At 34.6% G+C, this 25721-nt stretch overlaps 1 protein-coding gene across 5 annotated transcripts in view; it reads right to left on the bottom strand.

Annotated features, from left to right (window-relative positions):
- The window catches only part of LOC118201138 (importin subunit alpha-3-like), a 104206-nt gene that overhangs the window by 5753 nt on the left and 72732 nt on the right, over positions 1-25721 (bottom strand). For 2 of the 5 annotated variants that reach the window (XM_085809554.1, XM_085809553.1), the window contains 2 exons: positions 7022-7106; positions 62-2606 (listed from right to left, as the gene is read on the bottom strand). In XM_085809554.1, the coding sequence (XP_085665680.1) occupies positions 2582-2606; positions 7022-7106 (110 nt within the window). In that variant the 3' untranslated portion in view covers positions 62-2581. Of the gene's footprint in view, positions 1-61; positions 2607-7021; positions 7107-25721 lie in introns of those variants that run through there. The other 3 variants (XR_015039103.1, XR_015039102.1, XM_085809552.1) reach the window with 3 other exon arrangements.

The raw sequence follows: 25721 nt of genomic DNA on the forward strand, positions 1-25721 counted from the left end.
CTTATCTTATCTAATCATTATTTCCTATCTTGTTCATTTGCGGTTTTGCAGCTGAAGATGATGGTTCGGTAAAACCATCGAAACTAGTCCTGTGAAAATTTTGTAGGTATAACGCTGATTTTTGTTGTTTGACTTCTGAATTAGTAAACAATCCTGTTGTTAGGCGACGTGTGCACCACGTTATTTTCATTTTTGCGATAAATGCTTATCGACGTGCACGTCGCTCGCGGTTTGAGACAAAAGCAGCTTGACGTGCGTGGCACGTCTTTTTAGCGCAAGTGGTTAAAGAAATTTTAAACGATATTCATTTTATGAACTCTTGATAACGTGACCTTCGAACTTCGACACCGGTTTCGAGCTTTGGCAACAGATATATCAGACATGCACAGCTGTTTTCCCTCTATGATGGAACGGAGCCACAGGCCACAGCCACGTCTGTTGGAGAGAGGTTTTCCTTCTTTACAATACATATTTTTTGATTCTAACCTCCATGGTACCGTATCCTAGGATTAAACCCATTTTGTTTTATACGAGAACGGGTACATTCTTTAGTTCATGCACTGCACATGCGATTCTCGAAAATATTGGAAACCAAAAGTTGCGGGAAAGTTGCTTTGCCTTTCTAAAAGACAATCAAATTGGAGCTGCGAAAATTGGCTCTATGCCAGCTACCCGAATGACACTCACGTGATACATAATTCGCCAAAAAAGTTACCTCTTCCGACGTTGGCACAAAAATCGCTTTTTTTGGCGGGATCGTTGTATGAACTTCCCTGACTTTTCCAGATTTTGACAAAAATACTTAAATTCCCTGACTTTTCCCTGAATATTTTGGTCAATTTTCGAATTCCCTGACTTTTCCAGGTTCTCCCGGTTTTCCAGGTAGCGTGGCAACCCTGACAACTCAGAGAATGAAATTCATACAATATTACAGGCTTTCCAAAGGCAATATAAAACTTGACTGCAGCAATAAACATACACATAAAGAGCATATACTGATTGTGTATGTAAATTGTAAAGGTTTAACTAATTAAGGCATAAATTTTGTCCATGATATTACAAGACGAATACAATGAATTTTATTAAAAATATTTGATTTTGATTTACTGATCAGTAGGAATCACTACCCAGGACAAGAAACATTTTGGCACATTATATAAACAAGCATAAAATAAAAATTGAAACTATGAAATTTTCCAAAATAATTAAATGAAAAAGGTATCAATTAAGAAAGTTGGCGAAAACAAAAAATTTACACATGTGCTCTCAAAATATTTACCGATACTTTCTGAATATCTGTATCTCCCTCTCAAAAGTCACTAATCATTAACAACTAATTTTTAGCCAAGCTAATATACAGACACTAACAGCAATTTTGAAAATGCTAGCACCTCATGAATTCCATAAAACAGCAATGAATCAATATAATTAGAAAAGCACGAAACATTGGTAACAAAACACTTACCTTTCTGAAGAAAACCACATGTATTTTTATTTCGTTATTTTTTCTCCATGTATGTAGTGATCTGTTTTCACCTTAAAAAAAATCACAGAATTGCATAAAATTGGCTGGTATTGATACTGGTTGAAGCAAGGACAACACCTATGCTTTTCTGCAGAAATATTAAGTATTGCTGGACCTTGCTAATGATTAAGGTTCCACTCCAAATTCTACAAAGCACACTCTGGTAGCACAAATTTGGCAATGTGCATGCTGTTGTTTTCCCTTGTACACAGTCATCTGTTTTTGCTTAAAAAAAATTAGAGAATTGCACAAATTTTGAACCACAAAATTCAATCATTTGCTAAGCATAACTTAATGCAAACATTTGCATTGTCTGCTGGTGAACAAAATGCCATATTTCTAAAGATATGCAAAGCTTACTCTTTCATCTGCCGGCAAATTCCACAGCCCCCTTACGATTCCTTACAAGTAAAAAAAAAAAAGTCTACTTAAATGCAACAAAAACAAACACTAATCAGAAAAATGACCATGAGCTATGAAGGCATAAATTAGCTCTTGTCTGCTGCACATGCACATATCAGAGCTGCCATATAAATACATGTTGGTGATGTCACGAGCTGCCTGCTTTGATAACATAGCATGCTGCTTCATTAATACGTTTCAAGAGGATGCAGATAATCATAAAGTACCAATTTACTTATAACAATATACTTACACAATTTACATAAGAAACCAATATTTTGTGAGAAAAAATATGATAAACTGATTGTTATATGATACAATGAAGGTGGAGTTTTACAATGTGGTTTTATCATGATCATAGGATTCAAGTTACAGAAAATAGTGCAACAGTAACATGACGTATAAATATTTCATGTGCATTTTTGCTGTAACTACATAATGCACTTGTCACCATGAATACATTTTATAGTCCTTAGATACAAAACCACAAAACATATATTTTTCATTTGAATCACTGACAATAATGATGATATGCAGCACAACTTGGCTGCAATGCAATATGATCACAAGCCATTTCAAATTAAAATTAAAAATCATCAGTCGTTACAGCTGTATTTGGATTAAATTGGTAGCCTTGTTCTGACAAATGAGGCATTAGCGTTGGATCTTCATACCCCGGCTAAAATGAAATAATATACAAGACAATCAGAATTTAACTATAACCATAATTTTCTTTTTGAAATTTTACCATACAAAATACACTTACTTTAACAAAGAAATATTTGAAAAACTAGACAAAATTTTGTATGTGTGTGTGTTTGTTTTTGGTTAGAGAACTATTTATATTTTTGCATCTATTTAAAAAAGAATCTTAATATATCTTTGCTTTTGCTAATATGGGCCTTAATTCCTTTTCTTTTTAATGACACCATTAAATAAAATTTAGCCAAACATATAGAGATAACAGACATTATGATTTATTAATCAGCACCTTATGTATTCTAGCTATGAGAGTTATTAATGCTGAAAACTAAATTTATCATGAATTATCCAAAAATATGATCATGGTAGTGTACTTAGCCATTTCTCATATATCCAAAACTTTATGCCATTCTGATCTGAAAGTCATAACTATACTATCACAATTTTTATCAAATTTTTAAATGATTGCTCATAACGCACTTCACTACATGTTCAAGGATACATCAAATGCACCTGCCACCATGTCACAGAAATAAATTTCTGATCTGAACGTTTACCTGTGTGACAAATACTTTTGCCATGATTTTAGAATAATTCTTTACCGCCCAGTGATCTATTTATACTTTATACACATCTACTTTTAGAACGACCATTGAGAACAATATCTTTTAATCACTTCTTTTTGTCACTGGCTGATTTCTTTACACATGTGGCCATACCCCCAAAGGCATTTTGAAACATTCTTTTCCAGAACAATCCAGCAGATAACATCTGAAGTTAGCAAAGTGATGTTTCATACTGAAGCTTTCTATTTTGTATACAATGGGATAAAAAATCAAAAGTAAGTTACACTTTTCTTACGTGTTCTACATTTTCAATACCTCTTTAATTGTTCTGCGTTATTTAGATTAGAAAAATAACTGTTCTTATAATTAAATTTTTAGATTAAACATGCTGATCTATAAATAGATCGCTGGGCGTTAGTGGTAACTAATGCTGTTTTTTTCTTCCCTTTTCATCTTTTCCAAAATGTCCAGGCGTAAAGTCTTTCACACTGCTGAAGAAGCATTTAGAATATATGTTTTCTAAGGAGATTGAGTCAGATATAATTCCTTTACCACCTGAGGTGGACGGGTTAGCTGATGAAGAGTGATTTGATGATGGCGAAATGATCACTCCATCGGTAAAAACATAAATGATTTTTGACCCTAACGTTATGGAGCAACTGTCATCTACATCTAGTGCCAGTAATGAAAATAGAAAAGAGTTAGTTCAAAATCATCAAAAAAATGCAGCAAAAATTGGTATTAGCGTTGGATGCAGCAAATTGGACAACAGGTAACCCTACTTATGCTTTTAACAAAGAAGGTATCTGGTGAAAATCTTGAGAGTATTTGAAATATTTTAGAAAATATGAATCCATTTGAAATTTTTGAAGAATTTTTAATTCCTAAATTTTACGATTGTGTAATAAATGAAACAGAAAGATATGCGAAAGTATGGAAAAATAAGCCAGAGTTTTCAGTTACAATTGATGAGTTGAAAAGTTTTATTGTTTTTTTTTTATTTTATTTTCTCCGGCTACCACACTTTACATAATGAACATGATTACTGGTCAGTGAAAGATCTCATGGTACCGATAGTACAAAATGCAACCTCTCTAAACAAATATTTAGAAATTAAATCTGTAATCCATTTTACCAACAATAATCACGCAGCAATGCAAAAATCAGACTAGGCTTCAAAATAAGAAAATTAATCACACATATAAATCTCAGTTTTCAATAATTTGGAATTCTCGATAAATTTCTGTCTATTGATGAAATGATGACTAGATATTATGGTCGTCATTTTTCAAACAATTTCTTAAAGGAAAACCTATACAATTTTGCTATAAATCATGGGCAACATCTGGAGTAAAGGGCTACTGTTATAATTCTGACTTATACACTGGTGTGGAGAATTTTGACAATACTCCTCAAACTTTGAATGAACTGCTTGGAACACGAGTGGTAAAAAAAAGTATAAAAGACATTGTGGTTGTGTACCTCAAACTGGAAACAAATTCAAAGAAAAGCATTGGAAGACATTTGGAGATGTCATCGAGACCAAAGTGATAGGCTTTATATGTTTAAGTACGATAGAAAAGATCATGTTATAGGTAAAAGACGAAAGCAAAGATGCCAATTTCAAAAATGTAAGGGAAGTCCTATCATGTTTTGTACAAAATGCGATGTAACACTTTGTGTGAAATGTTTCCCACTACATCTATGTCTGCTATATCACACTTAAGCATTGCAAATTTGCTCAATAAAAATATAACTAAGGAAGTTTAGGTCAGCAAAATAAGATTTTTTTCTTTTTAGTACGTTTTAATTTTGCAAACAATCCATATTTTTTTTAACTAAATTTGTAAATTTTTACACATAAGATCAGAGGCCAGTTACTTGTTCTTTCATTACCAGAAGTGCCCAGCAATCTATTTATAGATCACCTATTATCTGAACTGCTAATTACGGTAATTAAATAAAACTTCATAATTACTTTATTTATGATATATGAAATGTAATTTAAAAATATTTTTCAAAACATTTCATTTTAAAATAACTTCGGCATTAGAGGGTTAAATTGGAAGATATTCCTCCTCTCTTATCATATCTTCCTGTCAACACATCACTTTACATTATTTTGTATCACATTCAATTAGCATTTATTGATTGTAAGTAGCACTATATAAACATACATATATCATTTATATATGCATTGTCTTCACTTGATATTGCTTACAAGTCCACAATAGCTCTTATAAAACAGGGGAAAATGAATACCAGGCTAAAGCATATTAATGTTAAATATTTCCTTTTTAAGAGAAATGGAAGAGAATAAAATAATTGAGATAACATACTGCAAATACAAATTCCATGATTACAGATATTTTTACCAAGCCATTGCCCAAATCAAAATTTCTGAAATTAAGAAGTGAGCTAAATCTGATTTTCAACATTTCCCAAATGAATGATTAAAGAGGGGATTGTTGTAAATTAATCAGGCATTTGAGAAGAAATAAATAAAATGTTTTTTCTAATTCTCACTTCTGGTAACCATAGAAATGCCAAGACGCGTGCATGTCAACCATGACAACCATGTCAATCATGACAACCATATTATTATATGCTATGATCCTCTTGTTCTGTTATTATTATTAAGCTTCTGCATGTGCTTATATTAACATTAATGTATTTGTCGATTATATTATTTTAGTTGCAGTAGAATAAATACGTTATTAGTGCTTAAATCTGCATCTAATTATTAATGTACATATCCCTCGTAGCATCAATAAAGTTTTGGAGATTTACTGCACTGCTGAGTGCACAAAAGGTAAGCTGAATTTTGCTATCATTATTCTTCAGTGTTAACTCAACAGAACAGTTATATTTGATGTCACTGTGTGCGTGCATGCACACACATAAATTCATTCTCATTTTGTTAAAAAAATCCAGCCTGTAAGCTTGCTGCTTTCAGATCATGCATTAAGGGTGTGTGCAATTTGAGAACAAGACTGCTAATTTATAGCATTTCTAAATGAGTCAATTTACCAACTGGTGTCTTCTAAGAGGAGAAATAATCAAACAACATCAAATCAAGTATTTATCACAGGATTACTTTTTTCTTATAGCTGTTTGGATTGGTTGCACTTTATGCTTCCTTAAGAACCTCCTCTTTACAAAAACACTTTGAAGACACAACTTTGATGTTTTCCTCCACAGTAATGTATTTAATGTCAGAACTTATTATGACTGGCATAAGAAATTATACTATTCCATCATAATTTTATGTGACACCAAATTCTGTAAATTAATCAAACATATCAAATTGCTTTAGCAGATTTTATTAAAATAACAGGTAAAATTTCTTAGCAGAGATTATATAAATAACTATAACAGTAATAATGGATATACTTATAATCCCTGTACATAAATATAATCCCTTAATGTGCCAGTGTCATATTACATAAACAACAGCTAAAGTAAGCCTGTATATATTTTTAATACTTTGCATGTGATTTTTTTTGGGGGGGGGAATAGGCATTTATAGCATTTTACAAGGCAGCTAGCTGCCAGTAAAAAAATACCATACAATTCAATGCATCAATAGCAAAAATACTTTTATGCCATTTTTAACAAGAAAAGTTTATTATTCACAAGAAAAATAGCAACGATCTTAAAAAGTATGTGAATTTTCTAATATTAAGAGATTGACAAAAAACATGAGCCAAAAATTAAATAAATAAATAAACAAAATAACAGAATTACTTCTGTTGCTAAGCACTAAAAATTACAAAAGGCTTTTGCTGTGTACGCTAAACAGAAACTGATACATATAAGTACTTACATTGTCAGAAAATCTGTGATCTCGTATGCTAATTTATATATGTCTTCATTTTCATGACTTTGTAATGCTTCAATTTTATCTAAAGCTTTAAAAAAAGAATTTTCATACACATATAGATATATATATATATACACATAGTATCATAAAGTTTTATTTAAAAACAAAATAATCTCAAGTTATTTCCATGCAATAAGCTGCTGGAAACTAATCAGTATACACAATATATAAGAAATTTAGAACCAGTTTCACGAAGACCCTCAAAAAGTGAAATTCAATACTATTAAATTTCAAAACTCCTTACAAATATCTAAAAACAACCAAAAGTCAAAAGAATTAAAGAAATGTGAAATACTAAAAAACTCAAAAATACCAACACCACAGAAAAATAAATACATATGAAGAGGAATGCAATCAAAACTTATATAATGTTGTCAAGAGGAGGCACATCAGACTCAATTGAATCCCCCCTTTGAAAACCACTGCATTTCTGTTATAAAAAAAAATTAGCTGATGACTGATACTGAATTATTTATTTATAATATTTCACCCAAAATTTTTAGGTTCTCCCCATCACTGTGTTAATTCTTTAAAAGAAAAATGCAGACTCGGCCACAAGTAAAAAGTCTAACGTAACAAAAAAAGTAAAAGAAATTAATATACTAATTATAATATATAATTATAAAATATACTAATAAAACTGAGAACATGAATTTAAAACTTACTCAGTGGACAAAGAGGCAATCCATTAGAGAAATATACAATTCACAAAAGAAAAAAATCCCAATGTCAAATCAAGTAAATAATTAAGCACACTTTTTCCACAGAATGTAAGATTAAAATTAAAATAAAATTGTAGAAATACAAAATATACTAGAAATTAATACAGAACAAATGAATCACACTACTTATTTCCAAAGACCACATACGTTAAGATTCACAAAGGACACTTAGGGGTGCCAGTTTGGCTTCACTGGCGAAACTAATTAGCGATGGCAAGTTAGAAATCTTCTAAACAATGAATTAAATGCTTGCAAGAAATTAAAAAACTTTTTGTAAAAGGAAGAAAAGAAACAAAAGTTAGAGAAGTATAAAGTCTTCATGGCATGGGTTTATCATAACCAGAATATAGTAGGCCCTCTGTTAATAATAGTAGTCAAAACTGCAGTTGATTAAATTATACAGTAATGGAAATGAAATGAAATACTATAAAACGTTCTAAAACATCCTTCTTTATACTTCTCTATTTGAGTTTTCAGATAAAAAAATCATACTTTTAAATAGTTAATTGGAATTAATTTAGAAGTTAAATAACAACAAAACAAAAACGAAAAAAAAAAAAAAAATCAGTGTTACCATCGAAACCAGTCTTGTGAAAATATCATTTGCGCTTTGGCAGCTGAGGATGATAGTTCGGTAAACCATCGAAACTAGTCCTGTGAAAATTTGCAAATATAGTACTGACTTTTGTTGTTTGACTTCTAAATTAATACTTGTTGAATGTGTTATTTTATCTTAATTAATTGGAAATTAATTTTCTTTTAAACTTTTAATAAGAATAACTATTTTTGTTGTTCTGTTTCAGTGCAAACATTTTTAATTCTACTAATCTGGTTAAAAACTCTATTCGCTATTACTTTTTTAGAGATGTTGGAGCACCAATTTATAAGTTTTATTGCAAAAAAATTTAATTCTCTTCTTTTATCAAACAGCATCATTTCGTTAAGAATATGAATGCTAAGCTCTAGATAGCTTGTCTGGAACAAAAACAAAACCTTTTTGGACTGGATGGTAACTAGAAATGAAAAATAGATTGCCTATGAAACCACGTTTCAGAAAACGCATACTGTGACCTCTAAATCGAGTATGAAGCTGAATAAGGGAATGCTTTGTATATGGTGGGATGTCCCAGGACCGATACAAGTGACAGCTGAGAGCAGGTTCAGACACCTGGGAAGATTGCATAGACTAATCGGGCATCATCCAGATCTCCCAACTGTCTAAAGCAACACTCTGAAACCAAGACATTACACGGCCATACAACGGCAAAGTATTAGATATTAAGCTGCATGCATAAAGTATATAAAATTCTCTAAACACTAAAAACTTCATATGATAAAAACATAGGACATGGCTTGCGATTGCATAATATTATGCCAAAAACCCGTTACTGCATACATTTACCCTAAATGCTAACAACATACCCAAAAATAATCTATAAACATTCTTCAGGTAATATAGCACATAGACACATTGCTATACATAAATCTCATTACTATACTTGATACTGCTGTGTGTGCATAGGTTCGTAATGGACTGAATGCACAAAACTGATGATAGCTTGATAAAATTTATTTTACCATAAGAAAAATTTTACAGTTGTAGAATGTTCCACAAAAATACACGTACATCTCTTTTCTGTGTCACAGAGCACAATCAGTAGTTACACTTCAAGCAACTAAGAACCCTAAACACAGCACAATGCAAAGCACATCTAACAGGCGAAGCTCTCACGGATATCTCAATACTCCAAATTCAGCTCTGAACTAACAACTACTATTCAGAAGCTGATGCTCTTCCTGGTCTTATACAGTTTTCCGAAGACTCTTCCTTGAGAAATCGCAAGTCCCTTTCACTTCTCAAAATACTGGAAGGCATATGAGGGCTAGATACGGTTACAGCTACATATAGGATCAATTATAGGTATTCAGTTACAATACCCATTACAGTTGCACAGGAAATGGATTAAAATGTCATCAAATGGTCATCAAGTTTGGCTATTTCTCGCCAAAAATTAGCCACCAGAACCATCACCATCTTGGTGATATCTTGCCAATTTACTGAGATAACATTGTACCCAATGTTTAATAGACTTGCCCTTGTATTCTTATTTTCGAGCAAAGCTTTGCCCTTTTAGATTTTCATGTTCCAATATGCAAAAGATACTACAATTTTACATATAATTTCACTAAAACTATTTACATTTATACAAAAATCCGTAGCATTACCCCTTTCCCAGGGACTGCACATACCGGGTATTACAATCCCTGCATAGGAACCCATAATTACCACAAAGGAAGATCAACCCAGCACTAAAATAATAATTTTAATAAATGACATAAAACAAATTAAATGCTAAACTAATAAATTTACAAATTTATATACAAACAGAAACACGGTCTTACAGGGTTCGTACACATTTCTGCACACGAAAATTAAGTACTTTTAAGGACCATTAATGAAAAAAATTAAGGACCTATGAGCAAATGGGAACTGAATAAATTCAATTAAAAATATTATCTATGCCTGAATTCACTTTTGTGATACCAACCTAAAAATAAAATAGATCTCTAAGTAGTCTGCATTATTACTAAACATGAATTAATTAACATAATTATTAATAAGTTTGAGAATAAAATAAACTTTATGCAATTTATCAAGTAGCATTAAATATTTTACACTTACAACAGATGGACATATTTGAAAGAAGATAAGTCACATTTATGTTTTACTCACAGTTAGCTTTATGTTGATTTTTTTCAATGTCTCATTTTGTCACGTACTTGGTCAGTTTAGAGGTTGAGTAAATGGCAAGTAGATTTTATGTCAAACGGCATAGGTTAACATGAGAAGTAAGATCATAATCAGCATGAGATTCAGAACAAAACACTGAATATTGTTACTGCTGCTGCTTGTCTAGAGATAGACCTGCTCATTAGAACAAACCTGAAAGGCCTTATGTAGGCAGGTGTCCTGATGCAGGTTCGCAAATGTTCAAAGTTAGTCAAACTCAGTTTGATGCAGTTAGTGTCGTAGCTTCGTGTAGAGTTTCAGGGGTTGTAACCCAGTTAATATACTTTAAGGTTCCAATAAGCCATTAAAGCACCAGAGGTGATAAATTGTTTTTTATTATTTTAAGTCTCACTAGATGCAAAGAATAAGTTTTACTTGAATTTTTACGTTTTTGTGTTTTATCATGTGACCACAGTGAGTATTAATGAAAGGCAATAACTCACTTTAATATGTAGAGATAATTTTTAAGGGTAAGCATATGTTATAAATAATTAAATTAGGTAATTAGATAACCTTATCAGGTTCAGTGTTCCTCCTTACTTGCTTTGGGAACATTAAATGACCTGACTCGGAACAGAGAGCTTACTAAAGCTATGTCGGAATACAGAGACCAACCACTTGTGGTCTGAACGTAAGAATATAAAAATATTAACTAAACTCTAACTAAACTAACTTAATAACAAGTATAATAAATAATAGTAGGATTAATAATAGGATTAATAAACAAGTGTCTACTTAAAGATTGGCCGTATATTAACAGAAAGGCCGTATGTAGTACAGAGAACTGTTAACACTATGATACGTTTAAAATTATCAAGAGGATTAAACCTCTGGCCTTGAAGGCAACCAGCAACCGAGTAAAACTGCTATGGCAAGCGGCCTGCTCCTAATCACTCCTTCCTCTCTCTTGCTTGGCAAAAAGCCACAACTTAAGTACTTGGCGTTCGCAAAACAAATTTGCATAAATAAGTTAAAGCTTTTAATTCTGGCTGGAAGTAGAAAATAAGAAGTGATAGTAAAGATTTAAAATAAAATAAACGTTAGTAAAACTTAAGATCCTTACAACCTTAGTCATTATGGATTTACATGGCCACAATTAAATTTTATTTTTTAACAATATTTGTTAAAAAAGCCCTATTAAAATCAAAATCTAAACAAATTTCACAGTTTAAAATGCATGTAATTTATAACATTGATTCTTAAACGGTATTAGGATAATTACACATTAAAAGCTACAAAACATTTATGTTTTGTAATAACAACATTCAACAAAATATTTATCCGTTATTTTAATTTGAAGCCTTCCCAAACATTTTGGCTAGTTTATATCGATTTCCTTCTATTTAAGCATCTTTTCTAACAATTAGAGATTTGTCTCAAAATGCAAACCAATGCTCTCGCTAGTTTCTGCATCAACCTAACTGCTTTATCTCCTAACTTGTCAACCTCTCCACAATGTACCTATGAGGGTTTACTTGATCTGGTAAAAGTTAAATAGTCGAAAACCCCCAACTGATGTGAAGCAAACTATCACTATGTCTGAAAATAACTAAAATATCAGACACAGGTTTAAAGAAGCCTCTTATATAAAAAGAACATAGAATACAAAGGCATGTTCTGATGCTAACAAAATCATTTGCAGCTCACGATGACGTAATTAAACAAGAACAGTCAAATTCAAACTAAAAGTGTGGACTAGTAGTCAAAGATTATATAATTTAATTTAAATTTAATCTGGCTCAGTAACTCTATCATATGAGGAAATAGAAATGGGAAATTATAGTAAAGGCTGAAATCGTAAACAATTGGGTAATTTACATAATAATAACTGCACATTTTCTTTGAAGAATAATTTTCTTTGTCTTTATTATTTTCTTTCTTCAATGTGTTTCCTTTTCATTTTAGAATTTTTGGATTTAATTAAAGATTTCCATTATTCTAAAAAATGTGAAATGCATTTAGAATGTATAGAAAATGGCTAATTTTATTTCTTTAGTAATATGAACATTCAGAAGAAATATATATGGTAAAGGCCGGTTACAGAGCCATATTGTGGCAGAATTTTTAGAATATAGTGACACACCGAACAACAAAATCTAGAAATGGCACAACTTTTAGAATTTAGAGCAGGCATTGGAAGCAGAATTTAGGCTCCACAGAGATTGCATCAGGTGGGAAAATGCCTAGTGCCAGCTCTGTGTATGATGCATTAAAGCATATTAGACGAATCTTTTAAATTGTAAGTTTTCAATTTCTTTATTAATAAAAAAATCTCCTTCTATAATTTGCTTGCCCATGTGACAAGATTAGAAGCGTTTTTGTTACTTTCCATGCTTGCGGCTAGTGAAAAGTAGAGAAAAAAAAGGGAAGATAAACATGCTAAGAAAATGATTCTAGTATCAGGAGTAAAACATTCAAATATTATATTTTCATTGTTCTTCCAGACGTTCTCCAAAAAGTAAGAAATTCATCGCAAACTTTCTCTAAAATACATCCATTACGTCTTGATACCATAGACATTTTTCATTTTGTCACATATTTCTCGAATCTTCTAGAATCGTGGGTCTATATATCTTGCCTTCAAATCCTTCTAAACTTTCCAAGCTGCAAGGGCTAAAATACTAAAGAAAAATTATCCCTACCAATTCAGTACCAGCAAAAAGCCAGAAATATTTTGGAAAAAAAGGGAGGGAAAAAGTGTGAAATTAATTTTATAGAGAAAACTGATAAATATTCTGAGAATTTTTCATATTCTGAGCCAATTACATGGGAAAAAGTTTTACTATGAAAAAATTAAAAAGAAGATATTTTTAACTAATCACATAGCTAATTTTGCTTTTGCTAAGAGCCATTTCATAAATTGTGCTTTATAGCATTATATCTTCTTTATTTTTCAGAGTCAAAATATTGTATAATAAGTTGCCAAAATGAAATTTTATAATATGACGGCAAAAATTAAAAATGTTTTATTTTAATGTTATTTTTTAAATATAATTTCAATATATTACCACTATTTTAATGAAATTTATCAACGTTAGGATGTTTAAAAAAATCGTCCAAAAATTCTCAGATCTCGGAATTAAAAATTTTCTATAGAAACTGATCTTAAAATCGCGAAAATGTTGATAAGTCGCCAAATTTAGAACCGTTTAATAAAAGAATTCACATCTCCAAAAGCGAAAAGTTGTTTAAGAACTCTTTATTAGAGAAAATGCTTATATATCACTTCTTGCTTAGAAACTCGAGTATCTCATCATTTATATTATAAATAGAAACGAATTATAACCATAAACCCATTCAAAAGATAACCATATATGCCAGTGAATCGTCGAAAAAATTCCTCCAAAATGCTAATTCACACTCAAAATGGCAATTGTTAAAAAGAGACAGAAATTTATGATGATTAAAATTAAGGACCTTCTGCTGATTTTGGCCAAAATTAAGGACCAAAAATCGATTCCAAAAAATCTAAGTACTTTTAAGGACTCTTAAGGACCATACGAACCCTGTCTTAGTATACTATTTACATCATATACATTATGGGAACAACAATACAATGGCCATCGTAAGGGGTAACATGCCATAATGAATGACTTTAGGCAAGAATTTGATGACATATGAATCTGAACTACGATGTCGGTAAGACTGTTGAAGATTGTGTAAGGACCGTCCCATGGTGACTGCACTCTAGGAGAAAGTCCATCCTGTTGAATCAGATTACATGATCATACCTTGTCACTTTTGTTGAATTGATGTCCTGCAGCTGTTGTGTAGTGGCTGGTTTTAATTTTCTCCATTGAAGAGTTAACTCAGTCTCAAGCAAAATTGTGAATTACTTCAAACCATACCTGGACACCTTGAATATACTCCTCAGGTGATGAAGGCGTATTCAGAATGTGACCAAACAAAAGATCACAAGGCAGATGAAGATCCTGACTGAAGAGCACCTAGGATGGGAAATTGCCGGTAGCATCGTGGATAAAAATGCAATAAGCCTAAGAACAGGAGAAACTTCTTGTCCCAGGTTTATTGGTTTCAGGAAACAATCAGCGAGATGTTAAGAATGTTTCAATTAAACCTCTCTACCATGCCATTTGACTGCAGACGTAAAGGCATCGTTTGGGTTTTGTTGATGCAGAGTACTCTACAGAGTTGAGTTCTTTAATTACAGATGAAATACATTTACAGAAATTACAGATTTCTTCCTTGATTGAAATGTAGCTGAAGAGGCACTCCAAATCTGGATATCCAACTGTGTATCATTACCTTTGTTACCAAGACAGCCTTTTGATCAGGGATAGGATACACTTCAGGCCACTTTGTGAAGTATTCAATGACAAGAATGTATTTGTTGCCAAAAGCAGTTCGTGGCAGGCACCCCAGGATGCTGAAAGTGATTTGTAAAAAGGGCGCTCCTACATCATAAAGTTGCAGCTTCCCTCAGCTGTGTTTCTTCAGTCCTTTCCAGAACACCACAGGCATCGCAAGATTGTAACAACATCTGTATGTCAGCCCTTACATTACTCCAGTAGAAGTGCTCTTGAACTCTATGCACAGTCTTCATTATTCTGAAGTGGCCTACAGTCGGACTGCTATGTAGTTCTTTGTACATTCTGGATGCAGGATCTTCAAAACATGAGCTACCATCAGAATGCCTTTCCACCATCTGATTCAAACTTACAGTAAAAGATGGCATTTCAAATACGGAGTGAATACCATAGAGCACAATATTCTTATCACTCTCTTCCAACTAGTCTTTCTTGACTTCTTCATCCCTCCATGCATCTTGATCAGCTCATGTTGAAACTGTCACTTTTTGTACAACCAGATTAAGCAGCTTGTATTTTGTTTTGACCCTGGAACAGTATTAGCAGCTTTCTGGGCAGGGTTTTCTAGACATAGCTTTGGCATTTACATGTGATGATGCCTTCTAATGATGAATAGTGATGCCATAATCTTGGAGTCTCTATATCAATTGTGCTATTTGGCCTTAAAATTTAAAAGCACAGTCAACGATGCATGATCTGTACTAAGCAATAATTTTTTGCTATAGAGATAATGATGGAAATGTTCTACAGTTTTAACTATACCTAGCACCACTTTCCTCTCTTCTTTAGATAGATACTTGTTCCAGTATGCCACAACAAATTCTTGACTGTTTATTTCTTGGGACAAAACAGCATCGATACTCTCATTACTTGTATCTCTGTTGAAAACAAATCTGTTGAGCAGAGGATACATCAGGACTGTAGCAGATGTTAAAGCCTCCATAAGTTTGTTAAATACATCTTCACATTCTTTTGGCAACAAAGAACTTTTGCTTGCTCGCTGTCAGCTTGTGAAAGGGTTTCCCCAATTCAAGAAAAGTCCTTCATAAATCTCCTATAGTAAGTACAAAGACCCTGGAACCTTCTCAGCTGATGGACATTTTCAGAGCGTCTCCAGGCTTTAACTGCTGACACTTTTACTTGATCTGTAACATACACATTCGGCAGAGATGACATGGCCAAAGTACGTCACTTCCTGACTGAAAAATTTACATTTGGCAGGATTTAAATTTAGATTGGCTTCCTTCAATTTCTGAAGCCCCGTCCAAACATTTTTCAAATGTTCTTCAAAAGATTCCTTGATGATGATGTCATCCAGGTGTATCAGACAGGCTTCGTAGTAGAAACCTCCCAACACTGTCTACATGAGGTATTCGAATGTACTGGTGCATTACAGAGTCCAAATGGCATCACTCTGAACTACCAAAATTCTTGTCTGGTAATAAATGCCGTCTTTTCTCGGTTATCAGGGTGTATATAGTTCGACCGCCTCATCCACGATCATCAGCGTGAACACGCATGCGCCATTCGGAGCAAATTATTCTCAAAATAGGGTGGAAGGACGGGGACTTTCTTTCCCTCCAGCATATCTTTATCACGTGAAAGTCTCCAGCAAGAGAAGACTTTCACGTGACCTTTCACATCGCAGCAAGTCATAACGCCCCTTTTACACGAGTCTATGTGTTTTGGCAGAATGCCAGCCAGAGTTGTGTTTCAGATGGTCGAACTATCTACCTGCCGACGTACACTCTTTAAATCCAGTGTTTAAAACCACTTGCTTCCAGAAAGTGTGTCCAGATTGTTGTCAATTCTAGGAAGAAGGTAGCTGTTTAACCAGTGATACTCAATAGGAAATCTAGTTGAACCATCTTTCTTCACCATTGATAGTAACTTACACCTTATTACTTACATTGGCAACTCTCCCCGGGATGATAGTCCTCGATACGTCAATGAGTGCAGAGGCTACTAGTACTCCTTTCTGGCTTTTGCAGTTCTTAGGATATTCCGTTATGCCGTACCAGAAATTTCTGTTTTCAGCCATGGATCCAGGTAGTAAAAATTCTGTTCTTGGTGGTACTAAAATATTATCTTGAGCCATGATTGGTTGGAAATATTCAACTCCTTCATCGTTAATTCCAAACACGTTTATGTCTTCATAGGCAGAATGCAGTTCATTATTTTTAAAAAGTAGTCCAAGGAAAACCTGTATTTCTGAGAAAGTCTAATCTGAGTATGCAAGAGTTTGCAATATTTGCTACATATGCCGTGTGATGGTAAGAGGCATTTTCAAACATGATGTTAATGTTTAATTTTCCATGTTGATTGATCCCTGGATAAATGTTGATTTTATCCCTGCACACAGTCTGGAGGATAATGCAGGGAAGTGTCCAAATGAGTTAAATTTCCAACTATTGAGCTAAATCTTTTAAGGTGATAATAACATTGGCTCCAGTATCAGTGGTCATACTGCAAGGAACTCCACTGATGTGTCCCATGATGAAGAGTCCATTATTGCCACCACTCATTGCAGAGGTGCTTTAAAATGAAGCTTCTCAATATCTGGCAACCTCTGCTCCACGAGATGGCCACTAATTTGTTTGTGTGTCCTTGCTGGGGATTGGTCTTATCTTCCGTGGCTTTGGGTGTTTTGCAGTTCCTTCACACATGGCCTTCAGCACCACTGTTCTAGCATTTAAGCGTTGGTTTCTTGTCACTCCTATACCATCTTAGGGCTTTAACTTGCCTGATTAAATCATTTTGATGAGCAGTCACTGGCTCCTTGAGGAGCTCTGATTTAAATCCTTGACATCTGCCATTCACAAGGCTTTCTGTAGTTCAAGGATCCCAGATGCCATCGATGAAGTACTGCAGACACAGGATTTCCCTTGTTTTTCATGGGCAAACCTGAGACGTGACAGCCTTTCAACATCTATGGCCAGCTCTTGGAGTGTTTCCATGGGCTTCTGTAGATGAAAATTTAATTGAAGTCTGCTATAATCTTTTAACCACTTCTTGCCAAGGGGCAGCTATAACTTGAATGTTAGAGCTTTGAAATCTAGCCTCTGATTTTCAGGAGCAGTCTGAAGGGTATCTGCTGCATCTGCTCCCAAAGAAGTGACAAGATGGTAGGCTTTAGAATGCCATCCATTTGTGTTTGCCACTATAAAAAAATGTGTCTTGTACACTTGGTAGGAGATTTTTTCCATCGTATGTGGATAGCTTTAGAGAGGGTAGTGACGAGATATACTGGAATTTAAATTCATTAGATTGTGACTAGTTGTCATTATGGATTTCTTTACACTGTAAATTTCCTTGCCTACAGCAGCAGAAACTCTGCCATTAATTTGTTGTTGAACAGCAGAAACTCTTTCTTCAATTTATCTTTGGATGGCAGAAACTATTTTTTCGATTCATTGTTCGACAGCAGACACTTATTACTCATACAGCTCTTCTTAGGGTCACAGAACACAATCAGTAGTTACACATTAGACTACTAAGAATGTTAAACACAATAACAATGCAAAGCACATCTAAAAGGCAAAGCTCTCACAAACGTCTCAATGCTCCAAATTCAGACCTGAACTAACAACTACTGTTCAGAAACTGATTCTCTCCTGGGTCTCTGTACAGTCCTCTTCCAAGTGCCAAGAAATTGTTGGTACATTCCACTTCTACTGGAAGGCACCCATTAGTTACATACTGAAAACGGACAAAAATGTCACCTAATGGCTGTCAAGTTTGGCGACTTTGGCGATTGCTCGCCAAATTTGGTGACGAAAATTAATCGCCAAGATCATCGCCAACTTGGCGATATCTCGCCAATTTAGTGAGATAGTCATTTACTCAATGTTAAGTAAACTTGCTCCTGTATTCTTATTTTTCTGGCAAAGCTTCATTTTTTTAGATTATCATGTCACAATATACAATAGGTACTGTAATTTTATGTATAATTTCAACAATTTAAACAAAGAAAAGAAGATGGCAATGTTGAACAGCAAAAGCATCATGATAATGCCAGAACACATGCTACTTTGGTTGTTCATCAGAAAATCGCAGACCTAGATTTTGAAATTCTGCCACATCCACAATACCACTCTACATCTACATCCATATCCACCTACCACTCTCCGGGTATTACGTGTTTCTCGCCTTGCACAGGTATCGTGTTTCTTTCCTTGCAAAGTTTTTTGAAGGGAAAATATTCAAATCTGAAACATATGTCAGTGAAGCACTACTCGAGTTCTTGTCTCTAAGGACAAATTATTTTCAAAAAAGCTACCAATTACTATAATGCTGGCAAGAGGTCATAAGTAATGACCGAAATTACATACAAGTACATAGTACAATAAACATTATTAAAGGTATGAACAATGTATTATTTTCTTTCACTTCCCACACAGACAGAATTTTCTAGTAGACCTTACGTGTGACTGATTATAGCAAAACGTATCTAACTAAAGTGGGTTTTCATTGCAAAGAGGGTTCAAGGTTCATTCAAAGAGAGCTACATTTCATATTTAACCAGACCATTTCAGTTTACCAAACCTAATTTAGAAGGAGGGTTAACTCTTTTTGCATCGATAGAGGACCAAATCTCTTTCCCTCAAACATCGAAAATACGCATGTATACGAATTCCTCTTAAAATGCTTTTCTTTCCTCCATGATAAATTGAATACTACAGCGCTAACAATAACCTACTTAAGTCAAATGACAACTTCTTTCTTGGATGCTTTCATGCTGTGCGAAGTTCCCCTTGGGACAAGATTGCAATTTCGGGCATCAATAGCTAAACATTGACAGTAAACAAAGGAAAAAGAAGGTGCATTAAAATAACAGAACTACTTTTAGTCAGTTCAAAAGAATGACTGACATGTCATTTAACAACTCCTGAAAGAAAAAAGCAATGCAGTAATGTGATGGGGGAAAGCACTAGGTAAGAAATTGTTCAGGCGACCTGCTGATGTATGAATGCTCAGGCATTTGGGGCGACTTCAATGTGAAAGAGTTAAAAAAAACTCAACCAGCTGAATCAGCTTCTGGTTTTGTGATATTATGCTAAATAGTGCAAGTCCTAGAGCTGTAAGCAGAATTAATGATTAGGATTTCAGAAACCATTTTATTTTTTCAAAAATATAATGATGAGTATTAGCAGCATAGCGTTGAAATAGCAATGAGAAGAACTTTAGTAGAATTATCTGTGCCTCTTATTCAGAAGCATTCTGAGAAATCATTTGATAATGCTGATTAACTTAACAGACCATCTTCACACACAGACACTTACATATCAAAAGGCAGCCATTCTTATGGTGCTTCTAAAGGGAAGAAAATTATCTAAATGCTTTTTAAAAATCACAAAATGAATCCTCATGCACTTTAAAAAACAGCTCTTCCATGTCTACTACAGCAATGGGTGTGCCATTTGAAATATTCAAAGCAAGATCTTTTTCAGCTGAAACCTTGTAACATGGCAAAGAAACTAATTTACTAACAGAAAAAAAAGTTCTGAAAGTAATACTTGGTAAGACTAGAAAAAGGAGCTAATATTGTTTGAATGAAAAACAAAGCCAGATGATGATGACATGACTGTAAGCAGCAAATGAGTGCAAGACTTTGTATTTACTTTAACCCACAACAAAAGTAACAGGCAGAAGTTTTAGTTAGTTTGAGCTCCTTCAGTGATCAGTGAATAATTTTTATTTTTTAAAAAGCTAAAGGCAATCAGATGCCTGATATATATGACTAATAGCAATTACTTTGTTGAACATAATATTGCCTAGGAAAATTTCTCTCTCTCTGCTGAGAGAGCAGCAGTGTAAACAGGGACAGTTAAAAGACATACAGGGTGTCCTGTAAATGTTGCGTCAAACTTCTGGGGTAGGTGGGACACATCATAAAGATTAAGAATTGCATAGGAACCCATGCCCAGAAATGTCAGGGGTAAGTGGTAACAGAAGTAGAAAATCGGAAAGGAAACAAGAGTGATTAATTTGAATTATTTACTGGACATGAATACAAATGGTGTACGGCAGCTTGATTATGACAACAGATGTTCAAAGTTTGCCCCATCAGACTCCAAACATGCCTGACACTGCCAGACCATTGATTGCAAGACATGTTCAAACACACCGGGTGTTTCTTTGATTGTAGCAGCTGTTCAGACAAATCTTGCTATGAGATCCATTTCAGACACAACAGGATTGTAATACATGAATTTTGATGGGTCTCCACAAAAAGAAATCAAGGCTCAATAAATCTGGTGAATGTGAGGGCTAGGGAACCGGTCCACCATGCCCAATCCATTGATGCAGGTATGATCTGTTCAAATGGCTATGAACATCCAGTCCAAAATGATTAGGCACCCCCATCATGTTAGAACCACATGTTGTGCCTCACATTTGGTGGAACATCATCAAGCAGCTGGGAAGAACCTACTCCAGAAAGATTAGATAATTCACAGCATTCAACATGGTAAAAATTACAGCCCAACTAAACAGTCGCCGACCAAACCGCCCACATAATAACATTTAAGTGTTGTTGTGCCACATGGTTCCGCGCACCATCGGGGTTTTCTAGAGCCCACAAATACTGATTATTGGTGATTGAATATGCCATCCCTATTCAATGTGGCCTCATTTGTGATCATAAGCTGGGAAATTAACATCACGGGCTTGCAGAAACCACTGTGCAAAATGCAAATGTTTAGGATGGTCATCGGGGAGCAGTAACTGAACCCTTTGGAGATGAATGGCGTGGAAGGACTCAGCATTCAAGACATGCTGGGCACTGGCATGAGACATATTTAAGTGAGAGACAATGGCACATATGCTGGTCCTTGGATTACACCACATCCAACACACTTTCTTCTTGAATGACCGAGCGAGTGAATCGTGGCCTGCCCTCACTTGTCCTGCAACTTCTTAATGACCCGTAGTTACATAAATTTTCATGCAGACATGCAAAACAAACTGTGGTATGGTTGATGTCTGTCGGAAAAGCATTATTGATAAATGCCTGCAGCGGCTCGTCCATTACCCTCAGCTATTCCATACACTAAGTGCACGTCTGCAAGCTCTGTTCCTATAGTGTTTCCACGCTCTTCCTATGATGCCTACCTTTTGAATGAGGCAATCCTCACTTTCCACTAGCACTCTCCTGTACAGCACCCCCTGGTGGCATACAATGGCATTTTTGCATGGGTTCCTATTCAATTCTTAATCCTTATGATGTGCCTTAACCCCCCAGAAGTTTGTTGCAACATTTATGGGACAACCAGTATACATTTTGTAATCATTTGAGAGAGGTGCAGATTCCTTTGATATATAAAGAATTCCTTATGAAACCAATGTCACATTTGAAGCTTGTCTAATTTGGAATTTGGAAACGCCATACATAATGTAACATGAGTCTTCCTCCCAAAATATTCTATGAATACCAGCTTTCAGACAAACTTTTTAAATTGCTGACAGGAAACTACTTCAAATTATATAACTTATAAGAGAAAATAAAAAAATTATGTGCAGTAAATATGAAGTTTCCATTTACAGACCACTAAAAGTTCCTTAAAACCAAGAATTCATAAATGGGAAAAATATATAAAAATTGTTACTCATACTCACATTCATTTGCTAAAGATCCCCCAAAAAAAATTACCTGTTTTTGTTTGCCTCTTAAATACAATTGAGTGTTATGGCCTCATAACCCTGATTTCAGTCTTAGTAAAGATATGAGCCTCTGCTGCTTTTCAATCTTTTTTTAAATCACATTTTCTTTTTTATACTTTTTCTTTAAAAATATACCACAATAAGAGACAAAAACACAGATTTTAGTATTTTTTAACACAGCACAATTCTTTTTTTTTAACCCACACAAAAAATGCCAGATTACTTCTAGGTGACAACATGTTTTATGCCTACAGAGAACACCAGAGACGAACCCCTGACCTGGATCTGATAAATTTGCTGCACATGGAGTTGCGTCCATACTCCGGAGACTCTCCAGGGCACACAGCCCCCCCTTGGGCTTCTATGAAGCATGGGACCAAAGAATGCTATCACGAGTATTAAACAAAGACACCTGTGTGCCCGGGCACCCCTCCAGGAGCATCAAAGATTCAAGAAGGTGGTCCATACTTATGGACAGTCCTCCCTTAGGGAGCCAAATGAGACCAAACCCTCAAAGACAGCCACAATATCATACGATGTAACGACTCCACAGCCAAGGGGCAGATAAGACAGTATCAGTATGGTCCCTGCCAAGCCTGAACCATGCCTCAAATGAATGGAGGTTGGAGGTTCTAGTCCTGTAAAGATTGATTATATACCTCAGTTTTTGAGACTAAGTACAGATCCTAGCTGGTACTTCCCAAGAATTCTCACGAGTCAACCTCCACGGGGATTTTATGCCTACAGTAGTCCTGCTACTAATTACTTTTTCAGGAAAAGACAAATTCCTTTGTTATAAGTCCCTTGAATCTACAAACTGTGTTGTCAACATTGAAAGTGGAGGCAAATTTTTGTCATCATTCTTTATAAACTTAACCCTTTGCATTCGAGCAGTGCCTCTCAGGCACCACTGCATGTGATGCGATAACTCGAGCGGTGCCTGAGAGGCACCATTCGAATCGATGTATTTATTTGTGTTTGACCTAAGGAATATCGCTTGAGAGATCTACTTGGCCTTTTGTAGATCATATTATGAGGTGTCTGAATAGCTATAAGGATGTCTTATCTCAAATAAAGGTTGCCTTTTCAATGCTTATGCGTTAAATGTCTTATCTCAAAAATACTTGCGACCGCAGGTCGGACTCTGTTTTCAACATCAGTTCGAAACTCAACCTTCTTGCCGATCGCAGTATTTCTTTCAAAGTTACTGAGCCCAATAAGTATGGAACACGACGAAGAAGTTACTTCTAGCGAAGATGAGTTTAATTTTTCGGCAATAACGAACGAAATTACATCACTACATACACAGCTTGCCCATGAGAACGAAGACGGAAGTGATAAAGATAGTGACAACGTTAGAGGAGCAAGAAGATGAAAAATCTGAATAATCGATTGTGAATCTGGAAGCCAAAGTGATTGTACAGAAGAGACTGAACCTTCAGAAAGGTCAGTGTGCACAAAATCTGAAGAAATCTCCTGAAGAATACCGTTTGTATCCAGTGAAAGACAAGTAGGACCGCACGTATTTGCACACATAAAAGAACCAATAGACTTTTTCAAATTATTTTTCACCGAGGAATTAGTTACTGACATAGTGCAGGAAACTAACAATAACGCTGCAAGGAAGGTGGAAGGGAAGACCTTATCATCCCGTTCTATATGGCGATCGTGGTACGATGTAACAGTTACCTAATTTTGGGCATTTATTGGGGCAATCATAAATATGGGGACAATGCCACTGGCAAACATACAAGAATATTAGTCGAAAAATGATACTAGTTGTATTTCGTTTTACTGAGACATGTTTACGATTTTGTCAAATATTTTGGAGACTTCACCTCAAGACAATACCTTCAGAAAACACAAACCCTAGAACCCGTTGCAGTTAGTATCTGGTTTCCTCGAGTATATAAATGAAAGGTTCTTGAATTATTTTGTACCCGGAGTTCAGATTTGTGTGGATGAGTCGACTGTCAAATTCAAAGGCCACATATCATTCATTATGTACAATCCAATGAAACCTACAAAATGGGATATTTGGGTTTATACGCTCGCAGATTCAAATAACGGCTTCATTTGTGTTATCCTGCCGTATTATGGATCTCTAACAACAGAGACTTTGATAAGACCCGATCTACCGGTATCAACCAGAATACCGCTACATCTATACAAAATGATACAGGATAAAATTCCCAGTGTTCAGGGACACCACATGTTCACGGACCATTATTATATGAATTACATATTGGTGGAAGAATTATGCAAACAAAAGTGCCACTTAACTGGGACGATCATGACAAATAGAAAGCACCTGCCATGTGAAATACAAAAGCCAAAATTTGAGAATCGAACCACATGTGCATATCGTAAAGGTAATATTTTGGTTCTTGCGTAGAAGGACATGAGGATTGTGACAGCTTTAACTACTTGGAATAATGTGGGAATAACTCCTGTAAGAAGAACTCTACGAGGTGGTATTGAAGTCGTTATAAAAAAGCCCAATGTTATTGTAAATTACATCAAATTTATAAGCGTTGTTGATCGAGCTGGCCACCTGGCTTCGACATATTGTATTTTAAGAAAATCCGTAAAATGGTGGAGAAAACTATTTTTTGGGGGTTTGGAGATCTGCTCCAACAATTCATACATTCTTTATAAACCAGTAAAGAAGCAGAGAAACGAACGGCCGCTTAGTCACCTACAATATTTGAAAACTTTAGTGGATCAACTGTGAGGAGACTTTCGTCAAAAACAACCCAGCACAGCTTCTACTTCACACAGCATTTCTGAAGCGATCCGACTAAATGGGAAGCTGCATATTATTTTGATGGGGCAAAAAAAAGATTGCACCGTTTGCTCCCAAAGAACGTCCCAAAGGCGACAAACTGTATACTACTGTGACACATGCCCCAACAAGCCAAAGATGCATATTGGAGATTGTTTTGTAAAATATCATACGAAGCAAAATTTTAGAACGCAATGTTTAAGACATATGTTTCATTAAGTTAAAAAAATATGTATAATGTTAAAATATGAGTTAAAAGTGTTTTATTGTGTCTAAAATTATTTTAAGTTAACAATAAAGAACTCATAATATAAGTGGAAGTGGCTGATTACTCTCGAGTTGCTGGTTCACCCGA

The sequence above is a fragment of the Stegodyphus dumicola genome, chromosome X2 (genome assembly GCF_044657685.1).
Source record: "Stegodyphus dumicola isolate Sdum_Otavi_A_Nest chromosome X2, ASM4465768v1".
NCBI lineage: Eukaryota > Metazoa > Arthropoda > Arachnida > Araneae > Eresidae > Stegodyphus > Stegodyphus dumicola.